Consider the following 26,745-nt stretch of genomic DNA (forward strand, 5'->3'; position numbering starts at 1 on the left):
TGTATGCAGCTCTGCTTGGTGTGTCACTTCTTCTTGCCTGTGCTCCCATCCCCCATCCCCCTGCCCTCTTTTTTTTTTTTTTTTTCTATCTGAAAGAGGTTATCATCTCCTTATAAGATTGGTCTATAAACTCAAGAATAAACCACTAAGTCCAGTTGCTGTCAATGTGTTGCAAGTTACCCTTGCTGTGAGTAGGCCACTGTGCAGTGATTTTGTTCACCTTGCTCTCCCTTGTCAGGAAGCTGAGATTGAGACTCGCATTGCTGAGCTGCGGAAAGAGGGTTTCTGGTCACTGAAGAGGCTGCCTAAAGTGCCAGAGCCTCCCCGCCCCAAAGGCCACTGGGACTATCTGTGTGAGGAGATGCAGTGGCTGTCTGCTGACTTCGCTCAGGAGCGACGTTGGAAGCGAGGTGTGGCCCGAAAGGTATGTTCTCAGCTGGCTTCGGGCTTGTGTTTCCTTGATGGATAGGGCGGAAATCAGAAGCATGTGGAGGGGTGCTTATTACTGCCCATAGTCCAGAGGCAAACTAACTTGCCAGGTTTCTTGACTTTATTTTCCTTACTCCTTGATTTGGGGGTCTGATTTTGAGGTGCATTTAGATTCATGCCTATCCCTCCCCACCCCACCCCAGGTGGTGCGCATGGTAATCAGACACCATGAGGAGCAGCGGCAGAAAGAGGAACGGGCCCGGAGGGAGGAGCAGGCCAAGCTGCGTCGAATCGCCTCCACCATGGCTAAGGACGTCAGGCAGTTCTGGAGTAACGTGGAGAAAGTAGGTAGCAGGGACCGAAAAAGGGAAATGCATGGGCTTTGTTAGGTTGGTGGGTTGCATGGTATAAGGAATGATGGAAATTTCTAAAGGGTTGAATGTTAAGATTACAAACTACCCAAATTGAATACCTGGAGTGTGTATTGAACCTTTCTAGCCTTGAGTGTTCTGAAGAAGAAAGAATGGGAGGGCCAGGTGTTGGCACACCAGGTTGAGTGCACATGGTGCAGTGTGCAAGGACCTGGGTTCAATACCCCACTTCCCACCTACAGTGGTAAAGCTTTGCACGTGGTGAAACCAGGGCTGCAGGTGTCTCTCTGTCTCTCCCTCTCTATCACCCCTTCCCTCTCAATTTCTGGCTGTCTCTATCCAATAAATAAATAAACAGATAAATAAAATAATAATAATAAAAAAGAACAGGGGACTAAGCCCACTTCATCTGCCATTTGTTTAAGCGCCATCAGATTGGTCAATAGTTACCTCACAATGCCTATGTATTAAGTTACAGTAGGAGTTCAGATCCCATTCGCCTCTATTTTATTCTCACCATCTTCCTTGTATTTCCACTTGAGTGCTGTTTTACACTTGTTTTTCTATTTCTGGGAATGCTTTCCTCCTGGTTTCCATTCAAGCAACACTGACCTAATTTTTAAGACTCAAGGCATATTTACAGGGATTTTCCTGCTGCCTAAGGGTTAATTTGACTCTTCTCTACCTTGTCCTTTTTTTTTTCCCTTTCTTAGGAACATCTTTTTTTTTTTTTTATTCCCTTTTGTTGCCCTTGTTGTTTTATTGTAGTTATTATTGTTGTTATTGATGTTGTTGTTGGATAGGACAGAGAGAAATGGAGAGAGGAGAGGAAGACAGGGGAAGAGAAAGATAGACACCTGCAGACCTGCTTCACCACCTGTGAAGCGACTCCCCTGCAGGTGGGGAGCCGGGGCTCAAACTGGGCTTTGCGCCACATGCGCTTAACCTGTTGTGCTACTGCCTGACTCCCTCTTAGGAATATCTTTAAGGTCTCATCTCTCTTTTTTTTTCTCTCTCTTTCTCCAGAGCACTGCTCAGCCTGGTTTATGGTGGTGGCAGGGATTGAAACTGAGACTTTGCAGCCTAGACATGTACCATTACCCAGTCTGTCTCTTCCCTCCTTTTGTGACTATGTATTCATGACCATGTATTCATGACCATGTTTTCAGGTCAAAAGATCCTTGATGACCCAACCATTTCATGTTTGTGACAGGTGGTGCAATTCAAGCAACAGTCCCGACTGGAAGAAAAGCGCAAAAAAGCTCTAGACCTGCATCTGGATTTTATCGTGGGGCAAACGGAAAAGTACTCAGACCTCTTGTCCCAGAGCCTCAACCAGCCTCTAGCCTCCAGCAAAGCTGGCTCTTCCCCTTGCCTTGGGTCTTCCTCAGCTGCCTCTAGCCCTCCACCCCCCGTTTCCCGACTGGATGATGAAGGTGTGTGTCCTCTTTGGCTCTGTTACTTTTCCTCTTGTGCCCTTTCCAGAGCTGAAAACCCACCCTGTGGCTTGCAGGGCCCCGTGGACTTTGTGACCTTGTTCTCCTGCTATAGATGGGGACTTCCAACCCCAAGAGGAGGAGGAAGAGGATGATGAGGAGACCATTGAGGTTGAAGAACAACAGGAAGGCAATGATGCAGAGACCCAGAGGCGCGAGATTGAGCTACTTCGACGTGAGGGAGAACTGCCGCTGGAAGAGCTGCTCCGTTCCCTCCCCCCTCAGCTGCTAGGAGGGCCTTCCAGCCCCTCAAGGACCCCCTCATCTCATGATAGTGACACCCGAGATGGGCCTGAGGAAGGCGGTGAAGAAGAACCCTCTCAGGTGTTGAAGGTATGGGCAGAAGGGGTCGAAGGAGTAGAGAAGCTGAGAGAGAGAAGTTCAAGGACTGAGTTGTGGACAGTAAGGCCGATGGTGGCTTTTAGCCATCTTCTCTGGTTAGGAACAGTTGGGCTTTCGTGGGGAGGGCATCTGGTTTTTGGGGGGGAGTTGTAGTCGAAGATGCCAGACTTGAAGGATGTACTGTACTCTTTAAGTTGATGTATCACTTTGCAGAGAATACTTATATTGATGATAACCACTTCAATGCAATGGCCCTGATACTTCCTTACTGGATTACAGGTTCAGAGCCAGATGGTAAACTGACAGTCTCTTGAGATTCACGTTTTGTGTTTCCTCCATGTCTGAATGCATGGAAGTGGTGTTGGGGCCTCTGTGTCTTGTCTAGAAATTTCACAGGTCCTACCCAGCAGGCAGTGGGGCCAGGATTTGGCAGCCGTAACTGAGAGAAAAACCCTTGATTGTATTCTTGCCCTGGGGCAGTGTCAGTGGCCATGGTCACTCAGTGGAATAGACAGACCGTTCCAGCCCATCTCATTCAGCATTTTCTTGCTGCTCTAACCTTATAGACCTTCCTTTTCCATTCTTTGCCATGTAGGAAAAGCCCTCGACCCCTGCCTCACAGTGCAACAAAAAAGCATGGCATCCAGATGAGGATGATGAAGAGTTCACTGCCAACGAGGATGAAGGTTAGACCTAATTCTCTGTATCTGCCTACCCAGTGCATTGCCTGGATCCATTGTTTCAGACTTGTTCACTTTGTCAGCTTGTACTGTCTTTCATGCCTATCTCTGTTGATGTGATTTCATTTTCTTTCCTAGCGGAAGATGAAGAGGATACCATCGCAGCAGAGGAGCAGTTGGAAGGGGAGGTGGATCATGCCATGGAATTGAGCGACTTGGCTCGAGAAGGTGACACTCATTAGCTATCTGAGGATTTACTTTGTCTCTGCATGAAGTGCTCGGGATAAAGAGATGAATAAGAGTGGTCTGGGGGAGTCAGGCGTGCAGCGGGTTAAGCAGCGTAAGGAACCCTGTTTGAGCCCCTGGCTCTCCACCTGCAGGGGAGTCGCTTCACAGCCGGTGAAGCAGGTCTGTAGGTGTCTTATCTTTCTCTCCCCCCCTTCTGCCTTCCCCTTCTCTCTCCATTTCTCTGTCCTATCCAACAATGACAGCATCAGTAACAACAACGATAATAACTGCAACAACAGTAAAAAAAGAACAAGGGCGACAAGGGGGGGAAAAAGAGTGGTTTGGGAGGTGGCACAGTAAAGCACTGGATTCTCAAGCATGAGGTCCCAAGTTCAGTCCCTGGAAGCACAAGTACCAGAGTGATAACTGGTTCAGATTTTTCTCTTTCTGCCTATCATTCTTCATAAATAAAGTCTTAAAAAAAGAGAGAAATAGATGAATAAGGAAATATTTACACCACCAAGCCCACCCCTCGTCTTATAACCACCACCTTGAAGAACTCTAGTTCTAATGACCAAGACAGCTTTGTAAGTAATTAGGTCGTTATAATGGAAGTTAGACCAGTGTGAGAACTCGGTGACCAGAGAGTTGTGGTGATCAGTAGTAAAGTCCATACTCTACCTAGTCAGCACAGGGAGGTTCACCAGCTACGTAGTGATCCTAACACTTCTAGTACTGGTCAGCACAACCTTGGTCTAGCCTAGGTTGGGGGTTTGGACTTAGGTAGATGGTGTTGAAAGTAAAAAATCAAAAATAAAAAAAAATCAATTCATCATTGGATAGAGATGGAAAAAATTGAGAGGGAAGGGGAGATAGGGAGAAAAATACCTGCAGACCTGCTCTGTTGCTTGTGAAGCTTCCCTCCTGCAAGCAGGGATGAGGGCCTTGAACCCAGGTCCTTGTACATTGTACTGTGTGTCTTCAATCAGGCGCGCACCACCCAGACCCTGAAAGTAAACTCTTTAGGCTCCCCTCAGACATGGACCTATTAGTGTCTCTTCATCAGGGCCTAGCCAAAATGAACTGGTGTAGCTCCCTTTCTCTCTGCCTCAAAGCAACCCAAAATTTGTTCTTCGTTCTCTCCCTTTAGGTGAGTTGTCTATGGAGGAGCTGCTGCAGCAGTACGCAGGCGCCTATGCTTCAGATGCCTCTGCCCCAGACTCTGGGAGCAGTGAAGAGGAAGAGGAAGAGGAAGATGAGGTTGAGGCTAACAGCTCTGATTGTGAACCAGACAGGGCCACAGAAGCTGAAGAGGCTCAGGAGGAAAGCAGCAGTCAGTCAGGTGAGTGTGAGGCGGCAGCTGGGAAGTGTCTGCAGCAGCATACCTGCAGCAGCGGGTATGATAAGCGCTCAGCTTTGACTTCTGCTTTAGACTCTGCTGAGGAGCAGACTGAGGATGAGGAAGATGAGCATTCTGAGGAGGATGAAACAACTGGAAGTTCTCAGTCGGAAGAATCTGAATCTGATGAATCTGAGGAGACTCAATCACAGAGCCAAACAGATGAGGAGGCGGAGGAGGAGGAAGAGGAGGAGGAGGAGGAAGAAGATGACTGTGGCGTGGAGTACTTGCTTGCGAGGGATGAAGAGCAAAGTGAAGCAGATGGGGGCAGTGGGCCTCCCACCCCAGGGCCCACGACCACTCTAGGGCCTAAGAAAGAAATTACTGACATTGCTGCAGCAGCGGAAAGTCTCCAGCCCAAGGGATATACCTTGGCCACTACCCAGGTATCCCGAGACCCTCAGGACCTGCTTCTGCGCAGTTCCTATCTTTGCTGTTTACCAGGGACAAGCGGCTCATCTGCACTGTGAAATCTTTCTCCCTGCTAGGTGAAGACACCCATCCCCCTGCTCCTTCGGGGCCAGCTCCGGGAATACCAACACATTGGACTGGACTGGCTGGTCACGATGTATGAGAAGAAGCTCAACGGCATCCTTGCTGATGAGATGGGGCTTGGCAAGACGATCCAGACCATCTCCCTGCTTGCCCACTTGGCTTGTGAGAAAGGTAACTGGGAGAGCTGCTCATTTGGGTTCCCTTGGCCAACTCCTAGGAACTCCCGCTACAGAAGGGCGAGACACCCCTAAGCTTATTGTTCCTCACCATCTCATTCTTTTGAAAAAAACAGGTAACTGGGGTCCACATTTGATCATTGTCCCCACTAGTGTGATGTTGAACTGGGAGATGGAACTAAAGCGTTGGTGCCCCAGCTTTAAAATCCTCACTTACTACGGAGCCCAGAAGGAGAGGAAGCTCAAGCGGCAGGTTTGCTTCTCCTCTGCCTTCTTCCCGGGAAGCCCATGCCCCTACCCCACACATTCTTTAATTTTAGACTATCTTCTCAGATGAGTTCTTTTCCCTTCTATTCTTGTTGGCTCCATGGTGCTCCTTTGACTCTTGTCTTTTCTCCCAACCTGATTTCAGTCCCTTAAGGACTTTTTCATATTTCCCTCTGGGCCTTTTCTTACTTTTTCACCCTACTCTGTTGCTTTCTCCTGCAACCTCAGGGCTGGACCAAGCCCAATGCCTTCCATGTGTGTATCACATCTTACAAGCTGGTGCTGCAGGACCATCAGGCCTTCCGCCGCAAGAACTGGCGCTATCTTATTCTGGATGAGGCACAGAACATCAAAAACTTCAAGTCACAACGCTGGCAGTCACTGCTCAACTTCAACAGGTGGAGATGGAGATGAGGATTTCATGGAAGGATTGGCCAGGCCTGAAGGGTTGGTTGCTTGGAAGCCTACTAATCACTTTCTCTTTCATTTTTTTTCTTGCAGCCAGAGACGCCTGCTGCTTACTGGAACTCCACTGCAAAACAGTCTCATGGAGCTATGGTCTTTGATGCATTTTTTGATGCCTCATGTCTTCCAGTCTCATCGAGAGTTCAAAGAATGGTTCTCTAACCCCCTAACTGGCATGATTGAGGGCAGCCAGGAATACAATGAGGGGCTAGTCAAACGCCTCCACAAGGTAAGGCCTTTAATTTGTTTGTTTAGTATTTTATTTTAGTGAGAGAGAAATACAGGGAGAGATCCTAGAGCACTGCTCACCTCTGGCTTATGGTTGTGCTGAGGATTGAACCTGGGACCCAGGAGCCTCAAGAATGAAAATCTTGCTGAGCCAGTATGCTGTCTCCACCAGCCTTTTACTTTTCTCAGGGGTAGTGGGAATGGTGAGGCTTTAAGAGCCTATCGTCAAAAAGCTTTTAGGAAGAGAATTTAGTGCCATGTTGAACTCATCCATTGTTAAGCTACAGTGTTTTAGTGACTAAATCCTTTGCCAGATTGAGTGACCTCATCAACTTAGTTGTCATTCTACTTGCTTTCTTGGCATTCTGTTTTCTTACTTATTAAATGAGGAAGGAGAAGCTGAAATGCTCTGATTTTGAGGACATCCAGTGATATTACTGTCCATCTAAAAATGATTCTGTTAATTCCTTGCTTGTAATACTCTTGACCTTGCTTGCTTTCAATATATATTTATATATTCGAGCACTTACCAGCTCTGGCTTATGGCCTTCATAGTATTTTTGCTGTGTTCTCCGTCTTCTGTTTTTTGTCTTCTTTAATTTATTTTGTTATCTAACTTTTATTTTGTTGTTTAGCATTTAGCTAAGCTTTCTTTATTCTAATATTTCATTTATTCAGTATATACATACATATATTCAACTTTTTTGTTTGATAGGACAGAGAGAAGTTGGGTGGGGTAGAGAGATACCTGCAGCTCTGCTTCATTGCTCGTGAAGCTTCGCCCCTGCAGGTGGGGAATTGTAGGCTTGAACCCTGGTCTTTGCAGTTGGTAACATGTGTAGTCAATTTATTAATTAATGAGAGGGAAAGAGAACCAGAGCAGCACTCTGATACAGGATGTCCCAGGGATAGGATTCAGGACCTCATGCCCTTAAGTCCAGTGCCTTATCCATTGTGTCACTTCCCAGGTCACACTGATTGGTAGTTTTGTTTTTTTTTAATATTTTATTTATTTATTTATGAGAAAGATAGGAGGAGAGAAAGGACCAGACATCACTCTGGTATATGTGCTGCCAGGGATTGAACTCAGGACCTCATGCTTGAGAGTCGGATGCTTTATCCACTGTGCCACCTCCTGGACCACGATTGGTAGTTTTAATTCTATGACTCTCTTAAGCCTGTATTTGAATTTCTGGCTTTGTGTGTGTGTGTTAAATGTTACATATTTTACCATTTATACCTCTAGCCCCTCAGTTGAACTTTTCAATATACTTTTGTTTTAAAAGCAAACTTCTCATATAGACTATTATTTTTTTCTTTAATTTTTTTTTTTTTTTAATTTTTTATTTTATTTTATTTTATTTTTTATTTTTTTTTTATTTATTCCCTTTTGTGGCCCTTGTTGTTTTATTGTTGTAGTTATTATTATTGTTGCTGTCATCGTTGTTGGATAGGACAGAGAGAAATGGAGAGAGGAGGGGAAGGCAGAGAGGAGGAGAGAAAGACAGACACCTGCAGACCTGCTTCACCGCCTGTGAAGCGACTCCCCTGCAGGTGGGGAGCCGGGGCTCGAACCGGGTTTTCTTTAATTTTTGAAAGGATAAAGAAATGGAGAACACACTAGGGGCCGGGGGTAGATAGCATAATGGTTATGCAAAGAGACTCATGCCTAAGGCTCTGAAGTCCCATGTTCAATCCCCTGTACCACCATAAACCAGAGCTAACCTCTGGTAAAAAAAAATAAGTAATTAAAGGAACAAAAGAGAAACCTAAAACACCAAAGTTTCTCCCTTAAAAAGGCGGTGGGGGAGAACACTAACTAGGGCATTACTCTGGCACATGTGATGTTAGAAATTGAACTAAGGTTCTTGTGTGTAAAAGTCAGGCACTGTACCTACTGTCCCATCTTGTGGCCCACAAAACCAAGAAGTGTTCTGAGCTAGTTATTCGTATTCATTGCTAGCAAGGTTATTACTGGGGCTTGGTGCCTGCATCCACTTCTTTTCTATTTATTTGACAGAACAGAGGGAAATTGAAAGTGTAGGGGTAGATAGAGGAGAGAAAAAGACACACTGTGCTGGCCTGCTTCGTCACTTGTGATTCATCCCCCCTGCAAGTAGGGAGCAGGGTCTCAAACGCAGGTCCTTGTGTGTGGTAGTGTGTACAGTCAGTTGGATTTGTGACCATCCGGTCCTCTGTCACTTTTTTTACTTTTATTTTTTATTTTTATATTTATTTATTCCCTTTTGTTGCCCTTGTTTTATTGTTGTTATTGATGTTGTTGTTGTTGGATAGGACAGAGAAATGGAGAGGGGGGAAGACGGGGAGAGAAAGATAGACACCTGCAGACCTGCTTCACCGCCTGTGAACACCTGCAGACCTGTGTCACCTCTTATGACTCCCTAATGTTATTTTTAATTATCTTTATTTACTGGATAGAGACATCCAGAAATTGAGAGGGAAGGAAGAGAGAGACACCTGCAGCCCTGCTTCACCACTTGTGAATCTTCCCCCATGCTGGTGGGGACTGGAGGTTTGAACCCCAGTCCTTGCGCACTGTAACCAGGTGTGCTCACCCGGCACACCCCCCCCCCCATCTGTCCTATATTCTCTCCCCTTTTTATGTCATCTTAAAATATATATATTAGGGAGTCAGGCGGTAGTACAGCGGGATAAGCGCAGGTGGCACAAAGCACAAGAACCGGCATAAGGATCCTGGTTCAAGCCCCGGCTCCCCACCTGCAGGGGAGTCACTTCAGGGGAGTTGCTTCACAAGCGGTGAAACAGGTCTGCAGGTGTCTCTTTCTCTCCTCCTCTCTATCTTCCCCTCCTCTCTCCATTTCTTTGTCCTATCCAACAGCGATGACATCAATAACAAAACAATAACTATAACAATAAAACAACAAGGACAACAAAAAGGGAATAAATGAATATTAGTGAGAAAGAGAAAACCAGAGCGACACTCTGACACATACATTGTCCATAATGGAATTCAGGACCTCATACTTTTGGGTCCTTAACTTAATCCACTTCACCACCTCTCAGGACACTAAAATCTTATTCATTCATTCATTTTTTCACTTATTTTTCTAGAATTCATTTTTTCTTTTTTAAGTATTCCCTTTTGTTGTCCTAATTATTACTGATGTCATTGTTTGATAAGACAGAGAAATGGAGAGAGGAGGGGAAGATGGGTAGAGAAAGATACCTGCAGACCTGCTTAACCTGCTGCGCTACCGCCCGATTCCCAAAATTTTATTTATTAACATGAGAGAGAAAACAACATGTAATGCCAGGAATCAGACTCAGGACCTCATGCTTTTATAAAAAGTCCAGCATTCTTGGCATTTTGTCCACTCCTTGTTAACTTCAAGACCATCTGGTTTTGCCTTCTGAGGTCTCAGACTAGCCTTTTTTTTTTTTTTTTTTTAAATAAAGATTTTATTTATTAATGAGAAAGATAGGAGAGAGAAATAACCAGACATCATTCTGGCAAGTGTGCTGCTGGGGATCGAACTTGGGACCTCATGCTTGAGAATCCATAGCTTTATCACTGCATCACCTCCCAGACCACTCAAACTGACCTTTTCTTTTCTACTCTGCTGTCATTGCCGCAGTCTTTGTTCTTAACTTGCTTTCTGTTACCCTTGAAATGTGAGTGAGGCCATTCCCTCCTATATAATTTGTCGCTCTGCCCTCTGTTCCCTTTTATCATTTATGTTGTGGTGGTGTCATCTTTGTGTCCTTTAGCAGACAGTAATTCTTTGAGAAGAGGTCTTGTTTCTGGCTCTTTTGTATGGGTGTCTCAAGGAAGGAAGCTCCATGACTCCATTAAGGGTTTCCTGACAGTGATAGCAGGGCCAAGCCAGTCCTGAGGCCTGAAGCCAGCCGAAGAGTTCAGCTGTGCCTCAGTGCTCCCTGTTCTCCTGTCAGTCTCCTGCTAACTTGCTTCTAGGTTTTGCGACCATTTTTGCTGCGCAGAGTTAAAGTGGATGTTGAGAAGCAGATGCCTAAAAAGTACGAGCACGTTATTCGCTGCCGGCTCTCCAAGCGCCAGCGCTGTCTCTACGATGACTTCATGGCACAGACCACGTAAGGGGGCAGTGGTGGTGGCCCCAGTGTGGAAGCCTAGATTGGAACAGAAGTGACCATCTGAATGCTGAATCTCTCTTTCTATTTTATTTTTTTTACCCTCTCAGAACTAAGGAGACACTGGCCACAGGCCATTTCATGAGTGTCATCAATATTTTGATGCAGCTCCGAAAAGTGTGTAATCACCCAAACCTCTTTGACCCTCGACCTGTCACCTCCCCCTTCATCACCCCGGGCATCTGCTTCAGCACTGCATCTCTGGTACTGCGGGCCACTGACATCCACCCCCTCCAGGTAAGTTAGCCCACAAGATTATTGGCCTCACTCTTCTCTTTAGGCTGGAGTCAAACTTTGCATCCTCCTTCTGTCATTACAGCTCTAGTCCCTTTCATTGTTTTCTAGCTACATGCTGGGGTGCTGTGTGTGTATGGGGTCTGTGTGTGGGGGGAGGGTAATTTGTCTTCAGCCCTGTTTGCTTGCTTGAAAACCTAAGGATTGTAAGACCTTTGTTGCCATGAATATTTATTAAATGTGCCTGTCACTTCCTTACCCTCTTTTTAGTTCTGAATTTTTGTTTTATATTGTGACAAAACATTTTAAAAAATATTTATTCCCTTTCGTTGTCCTGTTTTTTTTTTTTAATTGTTGTTATTGATGTCGTTGTTGGATAGGACAGAGAAATGGAGAAAGGAGGGGAGGGAGAGAGAGAAAGACACCTGCAGACCTGCTTCACCACCTGTGAAGCGACTACCTTGCAGGTGGTGAGCTGGGGTTCAAGTCAGGATCCTTATTCTGGTCCTTGTGCTTTGCGCCACCTGTGCTTAACCCACTGTGCTACCGCCCGACTCCAGACAAAACATTTTTTAAAAATATTTTATTTATTTATTAATGGGAGATAGAAGGAGAGAGAGAAAGAACCAGACATCACTCTGGTACATGTGCTGTCGGTTATTGAACTTGGGACCTCATAGCTTGAGAGTCCCAACATGTTATCCACTGCGCCACCTCCCGGACCACCACAAAACATTTCTCAAGGCTCCTTTTTTTAATTTTTATTCTCTTTTGTTGCCCTTGCTGTTTCATTGTTGTAGTTATTATTGCTTTTATTGATGTTCTTGTTGTGGGATAGGACAGAGATAAATTGAGAGAAGAGGGGAAGACGGGGGGGGGGGGGAGTAGACACCTGCAAACCTGCTTCACAGCTTGTGAAGCAACTCCCCTGCAGGTGGGGAGCTGGGGGCCTGAACTGGGATCCTTAACGCCGGTCCCTGAGCTTTGCTCCACGTGCGCTTAACCCACTGCACTACCGCCCAACTCCTCATTTTTACCACTTTAACTGCTTTTAAACACAGTTTAGTGATATTAAGTTCGTTCACGTTGTTGTGCCTCTGTTAGCACTATTCATGTTCAGAACTTTTTTTCTTTAAAGCCGAAACTCGATACACATTAGATCATGATCCTTCATTCTCTCCCAGCCCTTGGTGGCCATTATTTTCTCTTTAAATTTGAGAGAGAATTTATTATCGGCTTGTTTCATTTAGCATCATGTCTTCAAAATCTGTCCATGTTGCAGCATGTGCCAGAATTTTTATGTTTTGATAATACATACATTTGCATATATATAGTTGACCCTTGGATTGTGAGTTCTTTTATGCTTTATATGTGGAGTTTTTTGTTTTTTTTTCTAACCATGAGTTCCTGACTCCTGGATTAAGCTGTGGATGTGACATCTGCAGATACAGAAGGCGAACTGTCAGGATATGCAGCCTTGGGTGAGAGGCCTGAGTTACATGTAGAGGCTTTTTGTTTTTTTGCTTTTGTTTTTTCCTTCTTTTTTCCCCCAGGGTTCTTGCTGGCTCTTGATGCTATACTACACATCTATTGCTCCTATGACCTTATTTTTTGGATAGGACAGAGATTGAGAGTCGAGGGGAAGATAGAGAGGGGAGTTGTGCGTTTGTGCAGCGGGTTAAGCCTAGGGGATGCAAAGCACAAGGACCAGCTTAAAGGACCAGTTCGAGCCTCTGGCTCCCACTTGCAGGGGAGTCACTTCACAAGCGGTGAAGCAGGTCTGCAGGTGTCTTTCTCTCTCCCTCTCTTTATTCCCTATCTCTCTCCATTTCTCTCTGTTCTACCCAACAAGAACAACATCAATAACAGCAACAATAATAGCTACTGCAATAAAACAAGGGCAACAAAAGGGAATAAATATAAATAAATGAATAATAAAAAATAAAAAGAGGGAGAGAGAAAGATCTATACCTGCAGACCTGCTTCACCACTTGTGGAGCAACCCCTCCATGCAGAGTTTTGACTGTCAGGATCATTCCCTGCGTCATTCAAGGGCTGACTGCATGTGTACAGTTCATCTCAGTTCATCCCTCGGTATACATTGGCTGGCCTCCACCAGTTGGTTGTTGTGATAATGACACTGTGAAGATAACTACGAATATTTCTCTGCATGCCTCATTTAAATCATTTGGAGACACATGAAGTAAAATTGCTAGGTTACCTGCAAATTTCTCGAGAAGCTGCTGTGATGCTTTCTGCGTGATGACACTTTATAGTCCTCATCAGTAGTTCACAAGGGTACTGATTCCTCCTTCATTGCTGACACTATATTCTCTCTTTCTCTTAGTTTTTCATTTATTATTGGATAGGAACAGAAATTGAGAGGGGAAGGGAAGATAAAGAGGGAAGTGGGGGGGGGGACAGGTGGTGGCATGCCTGGTTGAGCACTAACATTACAGTGCACAAGGACACAGGTTCAAATTCCTGGTCCCCACCTGTAGGGGGAAAGCTTCATAAGCGATGAAGCAGGGATACAGGTATCACTCTGTTTCTCTTCCTCTCTGTCTCCCCCTTCCCTCTCAATTTCTGGCTGGCTCTATCAAATAAATAAAGGTAATAAAAATTAGAAAAAGAAAAAGGGGGGCAGATGACACAGACACCTGCAACACTACTTCACCACTCAGCTTTCTGACCCCAGCGGGTGGGGACCAGAGGCTTGAACCCTAGGTCCTTGCATACTGATGTGTGCGCTTAAACAGGTGTGCTACCCCTTGGCCATGACACCATATTCTTTTAATCTTTATCATTATTATTATTATTATTTTAATAGAGCACTGCTCAACTCTGCTCTGGTTTATGGTGGTGCAGGGGATTGAACCTGGGACTTTGGAGCCTCAGGCTTGAGAGTCTCTTTGAATAACAACGTTATGCTATCTACCCCCACTTTTACTAACTTTTTTTTTTTTTTTTAAGAATTTATTCATGAGGAAGATAGGAGGAGAGAGAAAAAGAACCAGACATCATTCTGGAACATGTGCTGCTAGGGGTTGAACTTGGGACCTCTTGGCTTGAGAATCCAGTGTTTTATCTACTGCACCACTTCCTGGACCACATCTTTTTTTGCCTCCAGGGTTATCACTGGGGCTCAGTGCTTGCACAACAAATCCACTGCTCCTGGGGGCTATTTTTTCCCCTTTTGTTGCCCTTGTAGTTTATCATTGTTGTTATTATTGTTGTTGTTGCCATTGTTGGATAGGACAGAGAAATCAAGAGGAGGGAAAGACGGGAAAGATAGACATCTTCACTGCTTGTGAAGTGACCTCTCTGCAGGTGGGGAGCTGGGGACTCAAACCATGATTCTTATGCTGGTCCTTGTGCTACGCGCCATGTGCACTTAACCTGCTGTGTTACTACCCGCCCCCCATCTTTTATTAAATTTTTATTGTCTTTATTTATTGGATAGAGATAGCAAGAAATTGAGAGGAAGGGGTAGATAAAACAGGAGAGAAACACAGAGACACCTGCAGCCTTGCTTCACCACTTTTGAAGCTTTTCCTCCTGTAAGTGGGGACTAGGGGCTTGAACCTGGGTCCTATGCATTGTAACGTGTGCTCAACAAGGTATGCCACCACCAAGTCCCAATCCCCTTTATCATGAAAATTGATGTCATTTCTAGTAAAATTGAGCATCTTTTCTCTTTATTTACTTACTTATTTGCTTCCAGGGTTATTGGGGCCCGGTGCCTACACTATAAATCCACTGCTCCTGTGTCCATTTTTAAAATTTTTTTTGGATAGGACAGAGAAATTGAGAGGGGAAGGTAATACAGAGAGAAAGATAATACATCTGCAGACCTGCTTCACTTCACCACTTGTGAATCAACCCTCCCTGCAGGTGGGGAGCCGGGGGCTCAAATGTGGATTCTTGCATGGGTCCTTATGCTTTATACAATGTGTGCTTAAGCTGGTGAGCCACCACCTGCCTCCCCCCCCCCCCCCCCGCATCTTTTCTCTCTCTCTTTTTTTTTTTTTTAAAGAAAAGGTCTTTTTTTAAAAAATATTTCTTCGCTTTTGTTGCCCTTATTTTATTGTTGTTATTGATGTCATCGTTGTTAGATAGGACAGAGAAATGGAGGGGGGGGGAGAGAAAGATGGATACTTGCAAACCTGCTTCACCACTTGTGAAATGACTGCCCTGCAGATGGGGAGCCGGGGGCTCGAACCAGGATCCTTACACCGGTCCTTTTGGCCACCTGTGCTTAACCTGCTGCGCTACCGCCTGACTACCTCACCAAGCATCTTTTCTTTTTTTAAATTTTATTTATTTATTTTTATTTAAGAAAGGATAAATTAACAAAACCATAGGGTAGGAGGGATCCCAAGCATCTTTTCTATGAAGAAAATCTACCAAAGATTTTTACTGTTGCTGTTGTGGTTTTTCTTTTTACTTACTTTACTTTTATTTTTAAAACTCTTTTCCCTTTTGTTGCCCTTGTTGTTTATCATTGTTGTTGTTATTGCTGTCATTGTTGTTGGATGGGACAGAGAGAAATGGAGGGGAAGACACGGGGAGAGAAAGATAGACACCTGCAGACCTGCTTTACCACCTGTGAAGTGAACCCCCGTAGGTGAGGAGCCGGGGACTTGAACAGGGATTCTGATGCCGGTTCGTCACCACATGCGCTTAACCTGCTGTGCCACCGCCTGGCTCCCAGCTGTTTTGGTTTTTAAAATAAATATATACATATATATTATATTTAATGTGTATATTTATTATTGGGTAGAGACAGAGAAATTGAGAAGGGAAGTAGAGGGAGAGACAGAGAGACACCTGCAACCCTGCTTCCCCATTCTTGAAGCTTCCCCCTGCAGGTGGGGACCAGGGGCTTGAACATGGGTCCTTGTGCACTGTAATGTGTGCGCTCAACCTGGTGTGCCACCACCTGGCCCCCTGTTGCTGTTGTGTTAATTTGACTTGTTGCTAGAAATTCTTCATATGTTCTGGATATCTGTCCCTTACTAGAGATGTGACTGGTTTTTTTTTTTGTTTGTTTGTTTTTTTTTTTGCTTTCAGGGTTATTGCTGGGGCCCGGTGGCTGCACCACAAATCCACTGCTCCTAGAGGCTACTTCACCCCCCTTTTTTTTTAATTGTTATCTTTATTTATTGAATAGAGACAGCCAGAAATCAAGAGGGAAGGGGAGAGGTTGAGAGAAACCTGCAGCCCTGCTTCACCATTCCTGAAGCTTTCCCCGTGCAGGTGGGGACTGGGGGCTCGAACCTGGGTCCTTGTGCACTGTAACCTATGTGCTTAACTAGGCGTGCTACTGCCCAGCCCCCCCCCTTTTTTTTAAATATTTATTTCCTTTTGTTGCCTTTGTTGTTGTGATTGTTGTTATTGTTATTGATGTCGTTGTTGTTGGATAGGACAGAGAAATGGGGGGGAGACAGAGGGGGAGAAAGATAGACACCTGCAGACCTGCTTCACCACCTGTGAAACGACTCCCCTGCAGGTGGGGAGCCGGGGCTCGAACCGGGATCCTTCTGCCTGTCCTTGTGCTTTGCGCCACGTGCGCTTAACCCGCTGCGCTACTGCCCGACTCCCGCCCCTCTTTTTTTTTTTAAACCAGTGCACAGTTAAGCTCTGGCTTGTGGTGTGTGTGGGGGGGATTGAACCTGGGACTTTGGAGCCTGTTTGCATAATCATTATGCTGTCTACCCTCCACTCCTTTTTTCCCTTTTGTTGCCTTTGTTGTTACTGTTGTTGGATAGGACAGAGAGAAATTGATCGAGAAGGGGAAGATGGGGAGAGACAGACACCTGCAGACCTGCTTTGTCACCTATGAAGTGACCCCCCCTGCTGGTGGGGGACGGGGGCTCTAACCAGGATCCTTACGCCACTCCTTGCGTGTTTAACCCTCTGTACTACCTACCGACACCCCCCCCTTTTTTTTTTAAACCAGAACACTACTCAGCTCTGGTTTGTGGTGTGGGAGATTCAACCTGGGACTTTTGGAGCCTCAAGCATGAGAGTCTCTTTGCATAACCATTATGCTGTGTATCCTCACCCTACGACTTGTAATTTTCTTGTCCTCTTTTGTGGGTTGTCTTTTCCCTCAGTTTATAGAGACATTTAATGCAGATCAGTTTTTTCTTTTGTTGTATATGTTTTTGATAACATGTCCAAATAATCATTGCCACATTGGTTCTTTGATGCATTTTTTTGTGTTCCTCCCTGTGCCAGCGGATAGACATGGGTCGCTTTGATCTTATTGGCATGGAGGGTCGTGTGTCTAGATATGAAACTGACACATTTCTGCCACGATACCGCCTCTCCCGCCGGGTCCTGCTAGAAGTGGCTATTGCTCCTGACCCCCCACCACGACCAAAGCCGGTCAAGATGAAGGTCAACAGGTACCGGGCTGAGAAATCAGGGAGTGGGCTCCTCGGAAAAAGGGACTGCAGCTGGCTGGGGAGGTGGGGCTGGAGAACTGAGCAGGAGGGCCCCAGAACAGCTCCTCTGGAGAGTGCACTTGCTTTCCCGTTCACGTGACCTAGGTTTGGTCTACCCTCTCTCCCGTATCCTTGGAGGAAGCTTCCCACTGTTTCTGTGTGAAAAAATATAGAAATTAGTTTGAGCTGTGATTTAAGAAACAAACAAACCTCACAACCTGTGATGACTAAAAAGAAAATTATAGCTCGAAGGTAGACTAGAATGTTTATATGGGGTGGACGCAAAGTACTACGGATCAGTTTAGAGTGGAAAATAACTAGGCCCTCTGAATGGGCCCTTGTGTTTGTCACTGGTCAGTATGCCTTGGCTTAGTGATTATTGGTTACCTCTGTTTCTTTTTGTCCTTTGGGTTCTTTCGTTTTTCCCCTTTGTTTTTACAGTCTTCCTGACTCATCTTTCTAATTCCTGTTTTCCTATTCTATATTCCCCTTCGCTACCCTTCCCTTATTACCCCCGCCACTTTCCCCTTTCCATCTTAGGATGCTGCAGCCAGTGCCCAAGCAAGAAGGTCGGACGGTAGTGGTGGTGAACAGTCCACGGAACCCTCTAGGCCCCGTCCCAGTTCGACCTCCTTCAGGCCCCGAGCTCTCAGCCCCACCTGCCCCTGGCCCAGTTCCTCCAGCGATGCCAGCACCACTGATGGCGTCCACCTCACCTGCTGGGACCCCACATATTCCAACATCCCGGCCTCCTGGCCCTGTTCTACTGCCCCCACTGCAGCCAAACAGTGGGGCACTCCCTCAGGGTAAGTGCATGGGGGCTGGGAAAACCGGGTACTGCAGGCAGGCTTTTCAGGCTGGGGACATAGTGATGAAGGTAGTAATGGAGCTGGCTGGGAGATGTGTGTGCTCTTGGGTGGTCTGGAATAATATGTATGTCGGTTTCTGCAAGCAGGCTATGGCTCTGGATAAGGTTATCTGACAGGGGTTTGCCCTGTGTCTACAGTGTTGCCATCTACCCTAGGGGTCCTGAGTGGGACCTCACGGCCTCCTACGCCAACCCTGTCCCTGAAGCCAGCCCCACCGGCCCCCGTTCGCTTGAGCCCTGCTCCACCACCAGGCTCCTCGAGCCTGTTGAAGCCTTTGACAGTGCCACCAGGCTACACCTTTCCTTCTGCTGCTCCTGCTGCCACCACCACCACCCCTGCCGCCATAGCCACTGCTGCCACCACAGCAGTGCCAGCTCCTCCTCCTGTGCCACAGCGCCTCATCCTGTCTCCGGATATGCAGGCTCGCCTACCCTGTACGTTCCCGGGGCTCTGTGGGGGTGGGGACTAGAAGTGCCGCAGAGCTGGAGAGGAATCGTTGAGGAATGTGAGGGTATCGCTTCCTAAGTGGTTAGCGTGTTTCAGGTCTTTGCCAGACATCAGTATTTCATAATCAAGTAAAACGCCTCAAGTGGTTTAGTCTAATGGGGATGATGACACATAGGTGAGTAAGTAGTGGTAAGCTTAGCAGGGAAAGATGATTGGGTGAATGTGCTGCCTAGTGGAGGGTGGTGATTAGCTTAGTCTCGTGGCAGGTCACTAGAGAAAGTTCGGGAGATTGGTAAGGAAACAAGTGGATTAATGAGAAACACGGCACAAGTCTAGGTTATAGAAGAGGCTGAGTTTGCTGCAGCTTGGTAAATAGGGAGGGCTGGAAGAAGTGCTGTTGGCAGAGTGAGCCCGCTGTACATGAAGCCCCTTCTCTGTTCATAGCAGGCGAAGTGGTCAGCATCGGGCAGTTGGCCTCACTGGCTCAGCGTCCAGTGACGAGTGCAGGGGGTAGCAAGCCTCTCACCTTCCAAATCCAGGGCAACAAGCTGACTTTGACTGGTGCCCAGGTGCGCCAACTTGCTGTGGGGCAGCCCCGCCCGCTGCAAAGTAGGTAAAACCCACCCCCTGTCCTGCCTTTTTCCTCTTCCTCCTCCACCCTCCTCCCTCCTCCCTCGTTCCCTTGTTTTTGTGGCTCTGAAGATGTCAGCCATTTGTGTTTCTTTCCCTAGCTTTTTGGAGGTGGGGCCAAGGGGAATGGTTGGATGGGGGTCTTTTGATAAAAGTCAGGATTGGGGGTCATTCTGGAAAAGTCATCTGTTCTACATTCTTTCCCTTTCCTCTTGCCTTTGCCTCTGCCCTCCTCCGGCTGATAGCTGCTTCTCTCTCTTTCTTTCTCTTCCCTTAACCCAGGGAATGTGGTGCACCTGGTGTCAGCAGGGGGGCAGCACCACCTCATCAGCCAGCCTGCCCATGTGGCCCTCATCCAGGCCGTGGCCCCGACCCCTGGCCCCACCCCTGTCTCTGTGCTGCCTTCTTCGACCCCCAGCACCACCCTTGCCCCCACTGGCCTCAGCCTTCCGCTTGCTGCTAACCAGGGTGAGGCTCCTGGCCTTCCTACTTACTAGCCCTTGCTGGCCTTGGTTCTTTCTGGCGCGCCTTGGGCTACTGTCTCTACAGCTTTTCCACAGTGTTTTCCCTTGCCAGCACTTCCGATGTATGTCTGCTACCCACTCGTGCCCCTGGACTTCTTCCATCCTTTGGGTCTCTTGTTTCTTTTCTACCTTCCCCTCAATATAGCTTCCTCTTGCAGTGCCACCAACCATGGTGAATAACACAGGCGTGGTGAAGATTGTAGTAAGACAGGCCCCTCGGGATGGACTGACTCCTGTTCCTCCATTGGCTCCAGCGCCCCGGCCACCCAGCTCTGGGCTTCCAGCTGTGTTGACTCCACGTCCCACAATAACACCTGGTCGACTACCCACACCTACCCTGAGTACTGCCCGGGCCTCCATACCCACGCCCACTATGGTGAGGCCTCTCCTCAAGCTGGTCCACAGTCCGCCTGAAATTAGTGGTGAGTTCAATAAGGCCAGAAATTTTTGCTAGGAGTGGAGACAGGGCAACACCCAAGAGATTTGTGGTCACGACAGATTTCCTTCATAATCAACGTACTGATTCATTTTGCAGTGGACCTCAGCAGGGGTCTGAGTCCTGACCCAAGTCTAAAATATATTTATGGGAAACTTGGAAGGAAAGGAAATCTTACAGTTCTGAATTTGTTGATTCTTCGATTTTATAGTGTGGAAGTAAATAAAGATTCTGGGAAACAGGTGAAGCTTGGGGGCCGAAAGGAAAGGGTGGGGTAGGGGAACAAAGTATAAAAAGAGCTCTAGGCCTAATTGATACTTCTCCACAGCTTCAGCACCCGGAGCTGCTCCCCTGACCGTCTCCTCTTCTCTTCCTGGGCCAGCCTCTTCTCCAGTGCCAGTTCCCAATTCCTCTCCCCTCACAAGTCCTGTGTCCTCTACAGTTCCAGTGTCATCTTCACTGCCTGTCTCTGTCGCCTCCACACTTCCTGTCCAAGCCTCGGCTCCACTCACCATCCCCATCTCAGCCCCTCTGCCTGTTTCGGCTTCAGGGACAACACTATTGAGCACCATGACTCCAACACTGGCACCCGTTGTCTCAGCAGCTCCTGGACCCTCTTTGACAGCAGCTGGGCCTTCCCCATCCGCATCACCCTTGACTCTAGGCTTGGCCACAACAGCATCCTTGTCCCCATCTCAGGCACCTGCTCACCCTCTGTTGTTGGCTCAGACCTCTTCACATGTTCCGGGCTTGAACTCAGCTGTGGCTCCAGCATGTTCACCTGTCCTGGTGCCAGCTTCGGCTCTGGCTAGTCCTTTCCCAGCAGCACCAAACCCAGCGCCAGCTCAGGCTTCCCTTCTGGCTTCAGGATCTTCAGCATCTCAGGCTCTGGCCCCCTCTCTGGCTCCCATGGCAACTCCACCAACAGCAGTCCTGGCTCCTCCGGCTCCTTCTCTGACTCCTCTTCCAGTCCTGTCCCCGTCATTGGGTCCTGCTCCGATCCTGGCTCCATCACAGACTCCGGTTCCAGTTTTGGCTTCTTCATCTACTTCAGGAACTCCCTTAGCCTCCGCGTCTTCATTGGCGTCAGCCTCGACGACGGTGTTGGCGCCATCCACTCAAACTATGGTACCAACCCCAGTCCCGTCAGCTCTTCCGAGCCCAATTTCCATGCAGACGTTGACCTTGGCCCCAGCTTTAGCATCTACTCTTGGTGGCTCATCTCCATCTCAAACACTCTCCATGGGAACAGGGAACCCCCAGGGCTCGTTTCCAGCGCAGACATTGTCATTGACTCCAACATCACCCCTCGTACCAGCCCCAGCCCAGACACTGTCCCTGGCACCAGGACCACCACCGGGTCCCACCCAGGCACTGTCTCTGGCTCCAGCACCTCCTCTGGCTCCAGTTTCTCCAGTGGGGCCAGCTCCGGCTCACACACTAACCCTGGCTCCAGTATCATCTGCTTCACTCCTGGCCCCGGCTTCAGTGCAGACATTGACGTTGAGCCCGGCTCCCAGTCCGCTGTCCACCTTGGGCCCAGCTGCAGCTCAGACTCTGGCACTGGCCCCAGCCTCTGCACAGTCTTTAGCTCCCCAGGCGTCCTCCCTTGTTTCAACATCTGGTGTCTCCCCCTTGCCTGTCACCATGGTATCCCGACTGTCTGTTCCCAAGGATGAGCCTGAGACACTGACATTGCGCTCTGGTCCCCCGAGCCCTCCTTCCCCTGCTACCTCGTTCAGTGGTCCCCGGCCTCGACGCCAGCCCCCCCCACCACCTCGTTCCCCTTTCTATCTGGTAAGTGTTAGTATTTCTTCACTTGTTTACTAGGACAGAGAAATTGAGACGGGAAAGGATAGGGTGAGAGGAAGAGAAACACCTGTGGCACTGCTTCACCACTTGTGAAACTTTCCCTGCAGGTGGGGGCTGGAGGTTAGAACCCAGGTTCTTATGCTTGGTAATCTGTGCACTCAGCAGTGTGCTACTCCCCAGCCCCTTCCGTCTGGTAATTTTTACTATCTCAAGAGGGAACAGGAAGTTGTTTCTTTTTTTCTTTTATGTTTATTTGAAGAGACCTGCTTCTGCAGCTCTTCTCTCTCTGTCTTTTGCTTTTCCCCCTTTTGTTGCCCTTGTTGTCTTATTGTTGTTATTGATGTTCCCCCTTTTATAAAATTTTATTGGACAGGACAGAGAAATTGAGAGAAGTGGGTGAGATTGAAAGGAAGAGAGAAAGATAAGATAACCTTCAGATCTGTTTCACTGCTTGTAAAGCTACCCTCCTGCAGGTGGGGACCAGGTGCTCGAACTGTGTGTTCTTAACTTGGTGCACCACCACCTGACCCCAAGATTTCTGTTTGTTAATGAGATGGGAGGAGAAAGAGAACCAGACATAACTCTGGTACATGTACTGCTGGGGATTAAACTTGGGACTTCATGCTTTACCCACTATACCACTGCCCAAACAGAAGTTGAGTTGCTTTGTCATGTTGGTAGAGTGTAAGGACCAGAATAATGGCACTTTTTTTTTTTTTTTTTAAAGCTCCCCACCTTTTGTTGACCTTAATTTTTTTTTTTATTGTTGTAGTTGTTGTTGATATCGTTGTTGGATAGGACAGAGAGAAATGGAGAGAGGAGGGGAAAACAAAGAGGAGGGGGGAGAGACAGTCACCTGCAGACTCCCCTCCAGGTGAGGAGCGGGGGGCTCAAACCTGGATCCTTACAACAGTCCTTGTGCTTCATGCTGCATGCGCTTAACCCACTGCACTATCGCCCAACCCCCCAGTGTCACCTTTTTTTGGTACTGAGGAATGAACACAGGGCCTTGCACATACACTGACACATCCTACTTAAAAAACATTGTTTTTTTTTTTTTTTTTTTTTTATTGTTCCTTATTTTAGAGGGAGTTAGAGATACCCCGGCATGCCCTGCTATCCATGATGCTCCCATGTGGTTGTAGGGCTTAAACACAGGCCTCCTGTGCATTGCTGATGTGCATCTAGCCAGGTGGGCTAGCTCCCAGAATAGTGTGGTTTTTACCCTGACAAATGATAGCCTAGTTTTTCCCTTCCTTGGGCCTATACTCTCACCTGTAAGATGGGAATAATTATCTATGTTTGGCTTCTCTCAGAGGGGTGATGCAGGACCCAAATGTGCTTTTAAAACTATTAACCTGGTCTCCTGGGTTCTTGATCACTCTTTTTGAGTTAGAACTGGCATCTAATTGTCCCATTTAACGGGTAAAGAAGCTAAGCCCATTAAAGTGTTACAAATTAGGTTATTCTTCTTGAGAACACAGAAGTACTAACTCCACTGCTTTTTTCCTTGCCTGAAAGAGATAGTCCTTAGAGATTAGGGGAAAAAAATTTTTTTTTCACCATTGCTAAAAATACCACCATCATCAAATTTTGAATATCAGTATTTCAGTGGAGGGGTTCACAATACATAGTCTGCGATGTGTTAGGGTGTTACATTCACAACTCAGGTGAGGGGAGACAGACAGGAGAGATCTGGTAGTTCCCTCGGGGCCTTTGGTCTTTCTGTCGCCACCACAGAGGGTTGTGCTTGCTTTAGTGTGCAGAGCTAGCTGTCAAACTGAAGTGGGAATGATCATGTTAATACTTTTCTTGGTGTTTAATTTTTTTTTCCCCTCTCTCTTTTTTACTGCTCAGCTCTGGCGTATTATAGTGGTAGATTAATACTGGGACTTTGGGGCTGGGCAGTGGCACACCGTGTGCAAGGACCCTGTTGCAAGCTCTTGCTCCCCACCTGTAGGTAGAGGAAGCTTCACAAGGGCTTCAGGTGTCTTGTCTTCTCTCCCTATCTCCCTCCCCCTTCTTGAATTTCTCTGACTTACCAAGTAGAATAGAAAAGAGGAAAAAAAAAAAAAAGCCACTGGGAGCTGTGGTTTTGTAGTACTCGCACTAAGCCTCAGCAGCAGCCCTGCTGGAAAAAAAAATACTGGGCCGTAGTTACTTAGGCATGAAAGTCTACTTGTACAATCAATATGCTATTTCCCAGGCCCTTTTAGGCTTATCCATGGTCCATGTATGTCAGCACTTTTTAAGATTTTTTACATGTGGTTATTGCTGAGAGAAGAGGAGGAAGAAGCAGAGATTCATTATGGCACAGCTGACACTGCAAATCAGACCTCATGGTTTGAGTCCAACATTTATCTACTGTCTTACCTCCCAGGCCAAAGATATGTCTTGTATCTGTTACATAGACTGCTTCACGTGAGCTGAGAGAAGGAGGTAAGGCAGAGCCTAGCTTGCATGTGTTGGGGATCACACAAGCACTTTTCAGACATGCAAGTCTGGGGTTTTTGTTTTGTTTTGTTTTTAATAATTTATTAACACAAGCTAGGGGCTGGGAAACCAGAGCCTCACTCTGTTATATGGGACCCTGGGGGTAAAGTTTGGGGCCTTAACGCCTTCAAGCTCAGTGTCCTTACTGTGCCACCACCACTGAGGCCCAGGCCTGCCCATCTGGTGCTCTAGCAGAGGAACTTTTCCTCTGGTCACTCACTGAACACAGTACTATTAATGTCTTCTCAGATGTTTTCAGTTATAATAGACTTCGGTGTTGGAATGGAATTGCTGAGAGTGGTGAAGACTAGGTTTTAACCATTTGAAGAACTGAGAGACCCTTTGATGTGGCTGTACCGTTTACATTCCCTCCAGCAGACTAGCGATTGCAGGCTCTGCACATCTGTGCCTACACTTGTTCATTTGTCTTTACAATTCGAACCACCCTAGTAGGTGTGAAGTGGTTCTTTCATGGTTTGGGTTTGCATTTTTCTGATGGCTAGTAATATTGAACATCATTTTTCAGTGATTCCTGATCATTTGTCTCCTTATTTTTTTATTCTCTTATTGGATAGAGACTATCAAAAATTGAAAGGAAGGGGGAGATAGAGAGGAAGAGAGACACAGACACTTTCAGCACTGCTTCACCGCTTGTGAAGCTTTCCCCCTGCAGGTGGGGACCAGGGACTTGAACCCAGATCTTTGCACATTGTAACATATGTGCTCAACCAGGTGCTCCACCACCCAGCCCCATTTTCTTCCTTTCTTCCTCCCTCCCTCCCTCCCTCCCTCCGTCCCTCCTTTCCTTCCTTCCTTCTCTCAGATATATTTTATTTATGAGGACAGGAGGAAAGAGAGAATCAGACATCACTCTGGTACATGTGCTGCCGGGGATCAAACTCAGGACCACATGCTTTAAAATCCAACGCTTTATCCACTGCGCCACCTCCTAGACCACTCTCTCTCTTTTTATTGCTACCCAGCTTATTGCTGGAGCTTGGTGCCTGCAGTATGAATCCACCACTTCTGGTGGACCCCCCCCCCTTTCTGTTTTGATAGGAGAGAGAGAAATTGAGGGGTAATAGGGAGAGAGAAATAAACAAACACCTGCTACAGTGCTTTACTACTCATAAAGCTTCCCTCCTGCAGGAGGGGAGTAGAGGAGGTGCTGAACTCAGGTCCATGTGCATGGTAATATGTGTACTCAGTCCAGTGCACTACCACTGACCTTCACTTGCCTTGAAGAACTCTTTTCAGATTCTTTGATCTTTTAAATTGGGTTATTTTGTTTAGAATTCATTTTTACCAGAGCCCTGCTCAGCTGTGGTTCTTGGAGGTGCAGGGGATTGAACCTGTGATGTTGGAGCATCAAGCATGAGATATAACGTTTATCTTTGTATACCATTACGCTATCTACTCTTACCTTAAATTGAGTTATTTTGTCATTAAGTTTATAATTATTATTATATAACATAAATTCTGGATATATGTTCCTTTCCAGATAAGTGATTGGGGAATATTTTCTCTTTGCTAATATTGATTATTCTTTCAGGATGATTTCCCTCCTTGTGTTTATTTATTCCCTTTTGTTGCCATTGTTGTAGTTATTGTTGTTATTGATGTTGTCGTTGTTGGATTGGACAGAAATGGAGAGAGGAGGGGAAGATGGGGGGGGAGAAAGAGAAACACCTGCAGACCTGCTTCACCACCTGTGAAGCAACTCCCCTACAGGCACTGGAACCAGGATCGTTATGCCAGTCCTTAACCCACTGTACTACCGCCCAACTCCCCCCTCCTCACTTTTAACACCTGGAGTAAAGATAAGCTAAGATAGCAGCAAGAACGAAAATTTGGGACACTTTTTATCCCCCCACACCAGTCCCTGGGGTTTATCGCCTTCATTACTTGCTCATTCCATTAACATTAATAGAGCTCCTGCTATGCTGAGCTCTGGACATTGGGTAATTATAGTGAACAAGATCAGATAGAACTTGTGCTTTCAGTTTCAGCGGGTGGAAGACAATAATTGAAGAATCATACAGCTGTATGACTGCAAGCATGGTTAGTGTTATAAAGAGTTAGTTGGTCTTAGAGCTTTGGACCTGGAAGCACAAGTGAGGAAG

At 46.8% G+C, this 26,745-nt stretch overlaps 1 protein-coding gene across 9 annotated transcripts in view; it reads left to right on the forward strand.

Annotated features, from left to right (window-relative positions):
- SRCAP (Snf2 related CREBBP activator protein) overlaps positions 1 to 26,745 on the forward strand; it is a 54,802-nt gene that overhangs the window by 12,037 nt on the left and 16,020 nt on the right. For 7 of the 9 annotated variants that reach the window (XM_060173078.1, XM_060173079.1, XM_060173074.1 and 4 more), the window contains 20 exons: positions 239 to 424; positions 633 to 773; positions 2,014 to 2,236; positions 2,352 to 2,629; positions 3,234 to 3,324; positions 3,457 to 3,546; positions 4,697 to 4,888; positions 4,979 to 5,331; positions 5,434 to 5,611; positions 5,733 to 5,869; positions 6,112 to 6,281; positions 6,385 to 6,577; positions 10,532 to 10,668; positions 10,776 to 10,962; positions 17,203 to 17,372; positions 17,952 to 18,217; positions 18,418 to 18,714; positions 19,172 to 19,336; positions 20,040 to 20,303; positions 20,646 to 22,114. In XM_060173078.1, coding sequence (XP_060029061.1) covers positions 239 to 424; positions 633 to 773; positions 2,014 to 2,236; positions 2,352 to 2,629; positions 3,234 to 3,324; positions 3,457 to 3,546; positions 4,697 to 4,888; positions 4,979 to 5,331; positions 5,434 to 5,611; positions 5,733 to 5,869; positions 6,112 to 6,281; positions 6,385 to 6,577; positions 10,532 to 10,668; positions 10,776 to 10,962; positions 17,203 to 17,372; positions 17,952 to 18,217; positions 18,418 to 18,714; positions 19,172 to 19,336; positions 20,040 to 20,303; positions 20,646 to 22,114 — 5,187 coding nt within the window. The remainder of the gene's footprint in view (positions 1 to 238; positions 425 to 632; positions 774 to 2,013; positions 2,237 to 2,351; positions 2,630 to 3,233; positions 3,325 to 3,456; positions 3,547 to 4,696; positions 4,889 to 4,978; positions 5,332 to 5,433; positions 5,612 to 5,732; positions 5,870 to 6,111; positions 6,282 to 6,384; positions 6,578 to 10,531; positions 10,669 to 10,775; positions 10,963 to 17,202; positions 17,373 to 17,951; positions 18,218 to 18,417; positions 18,715 to 19,171; positions 19,337 to 20,039; positions 20,304 to 20,645; positions 22,115 to 26,745) is intronic. The other 2 variants (XM_060173082.1, XM_060173083.1) reach the window with 2 other exon arrangements.

The sequence above is a fragment of the Erinaceus europaeus genome, chromosome 15 (genome assembly GCF_950295315.1).
Source record: "Erinaceus europaeus chromosome 15, mEriEur2.1, whole genome shotgun sequence".
Taxonomy (NCBI): domain Eukaryota; kingdom Metazoa; phylum Chordata; class Mammalia; order Eulipotyphla; family Erinaceidae; genus Erinaceus; species Erinaceus europaeus.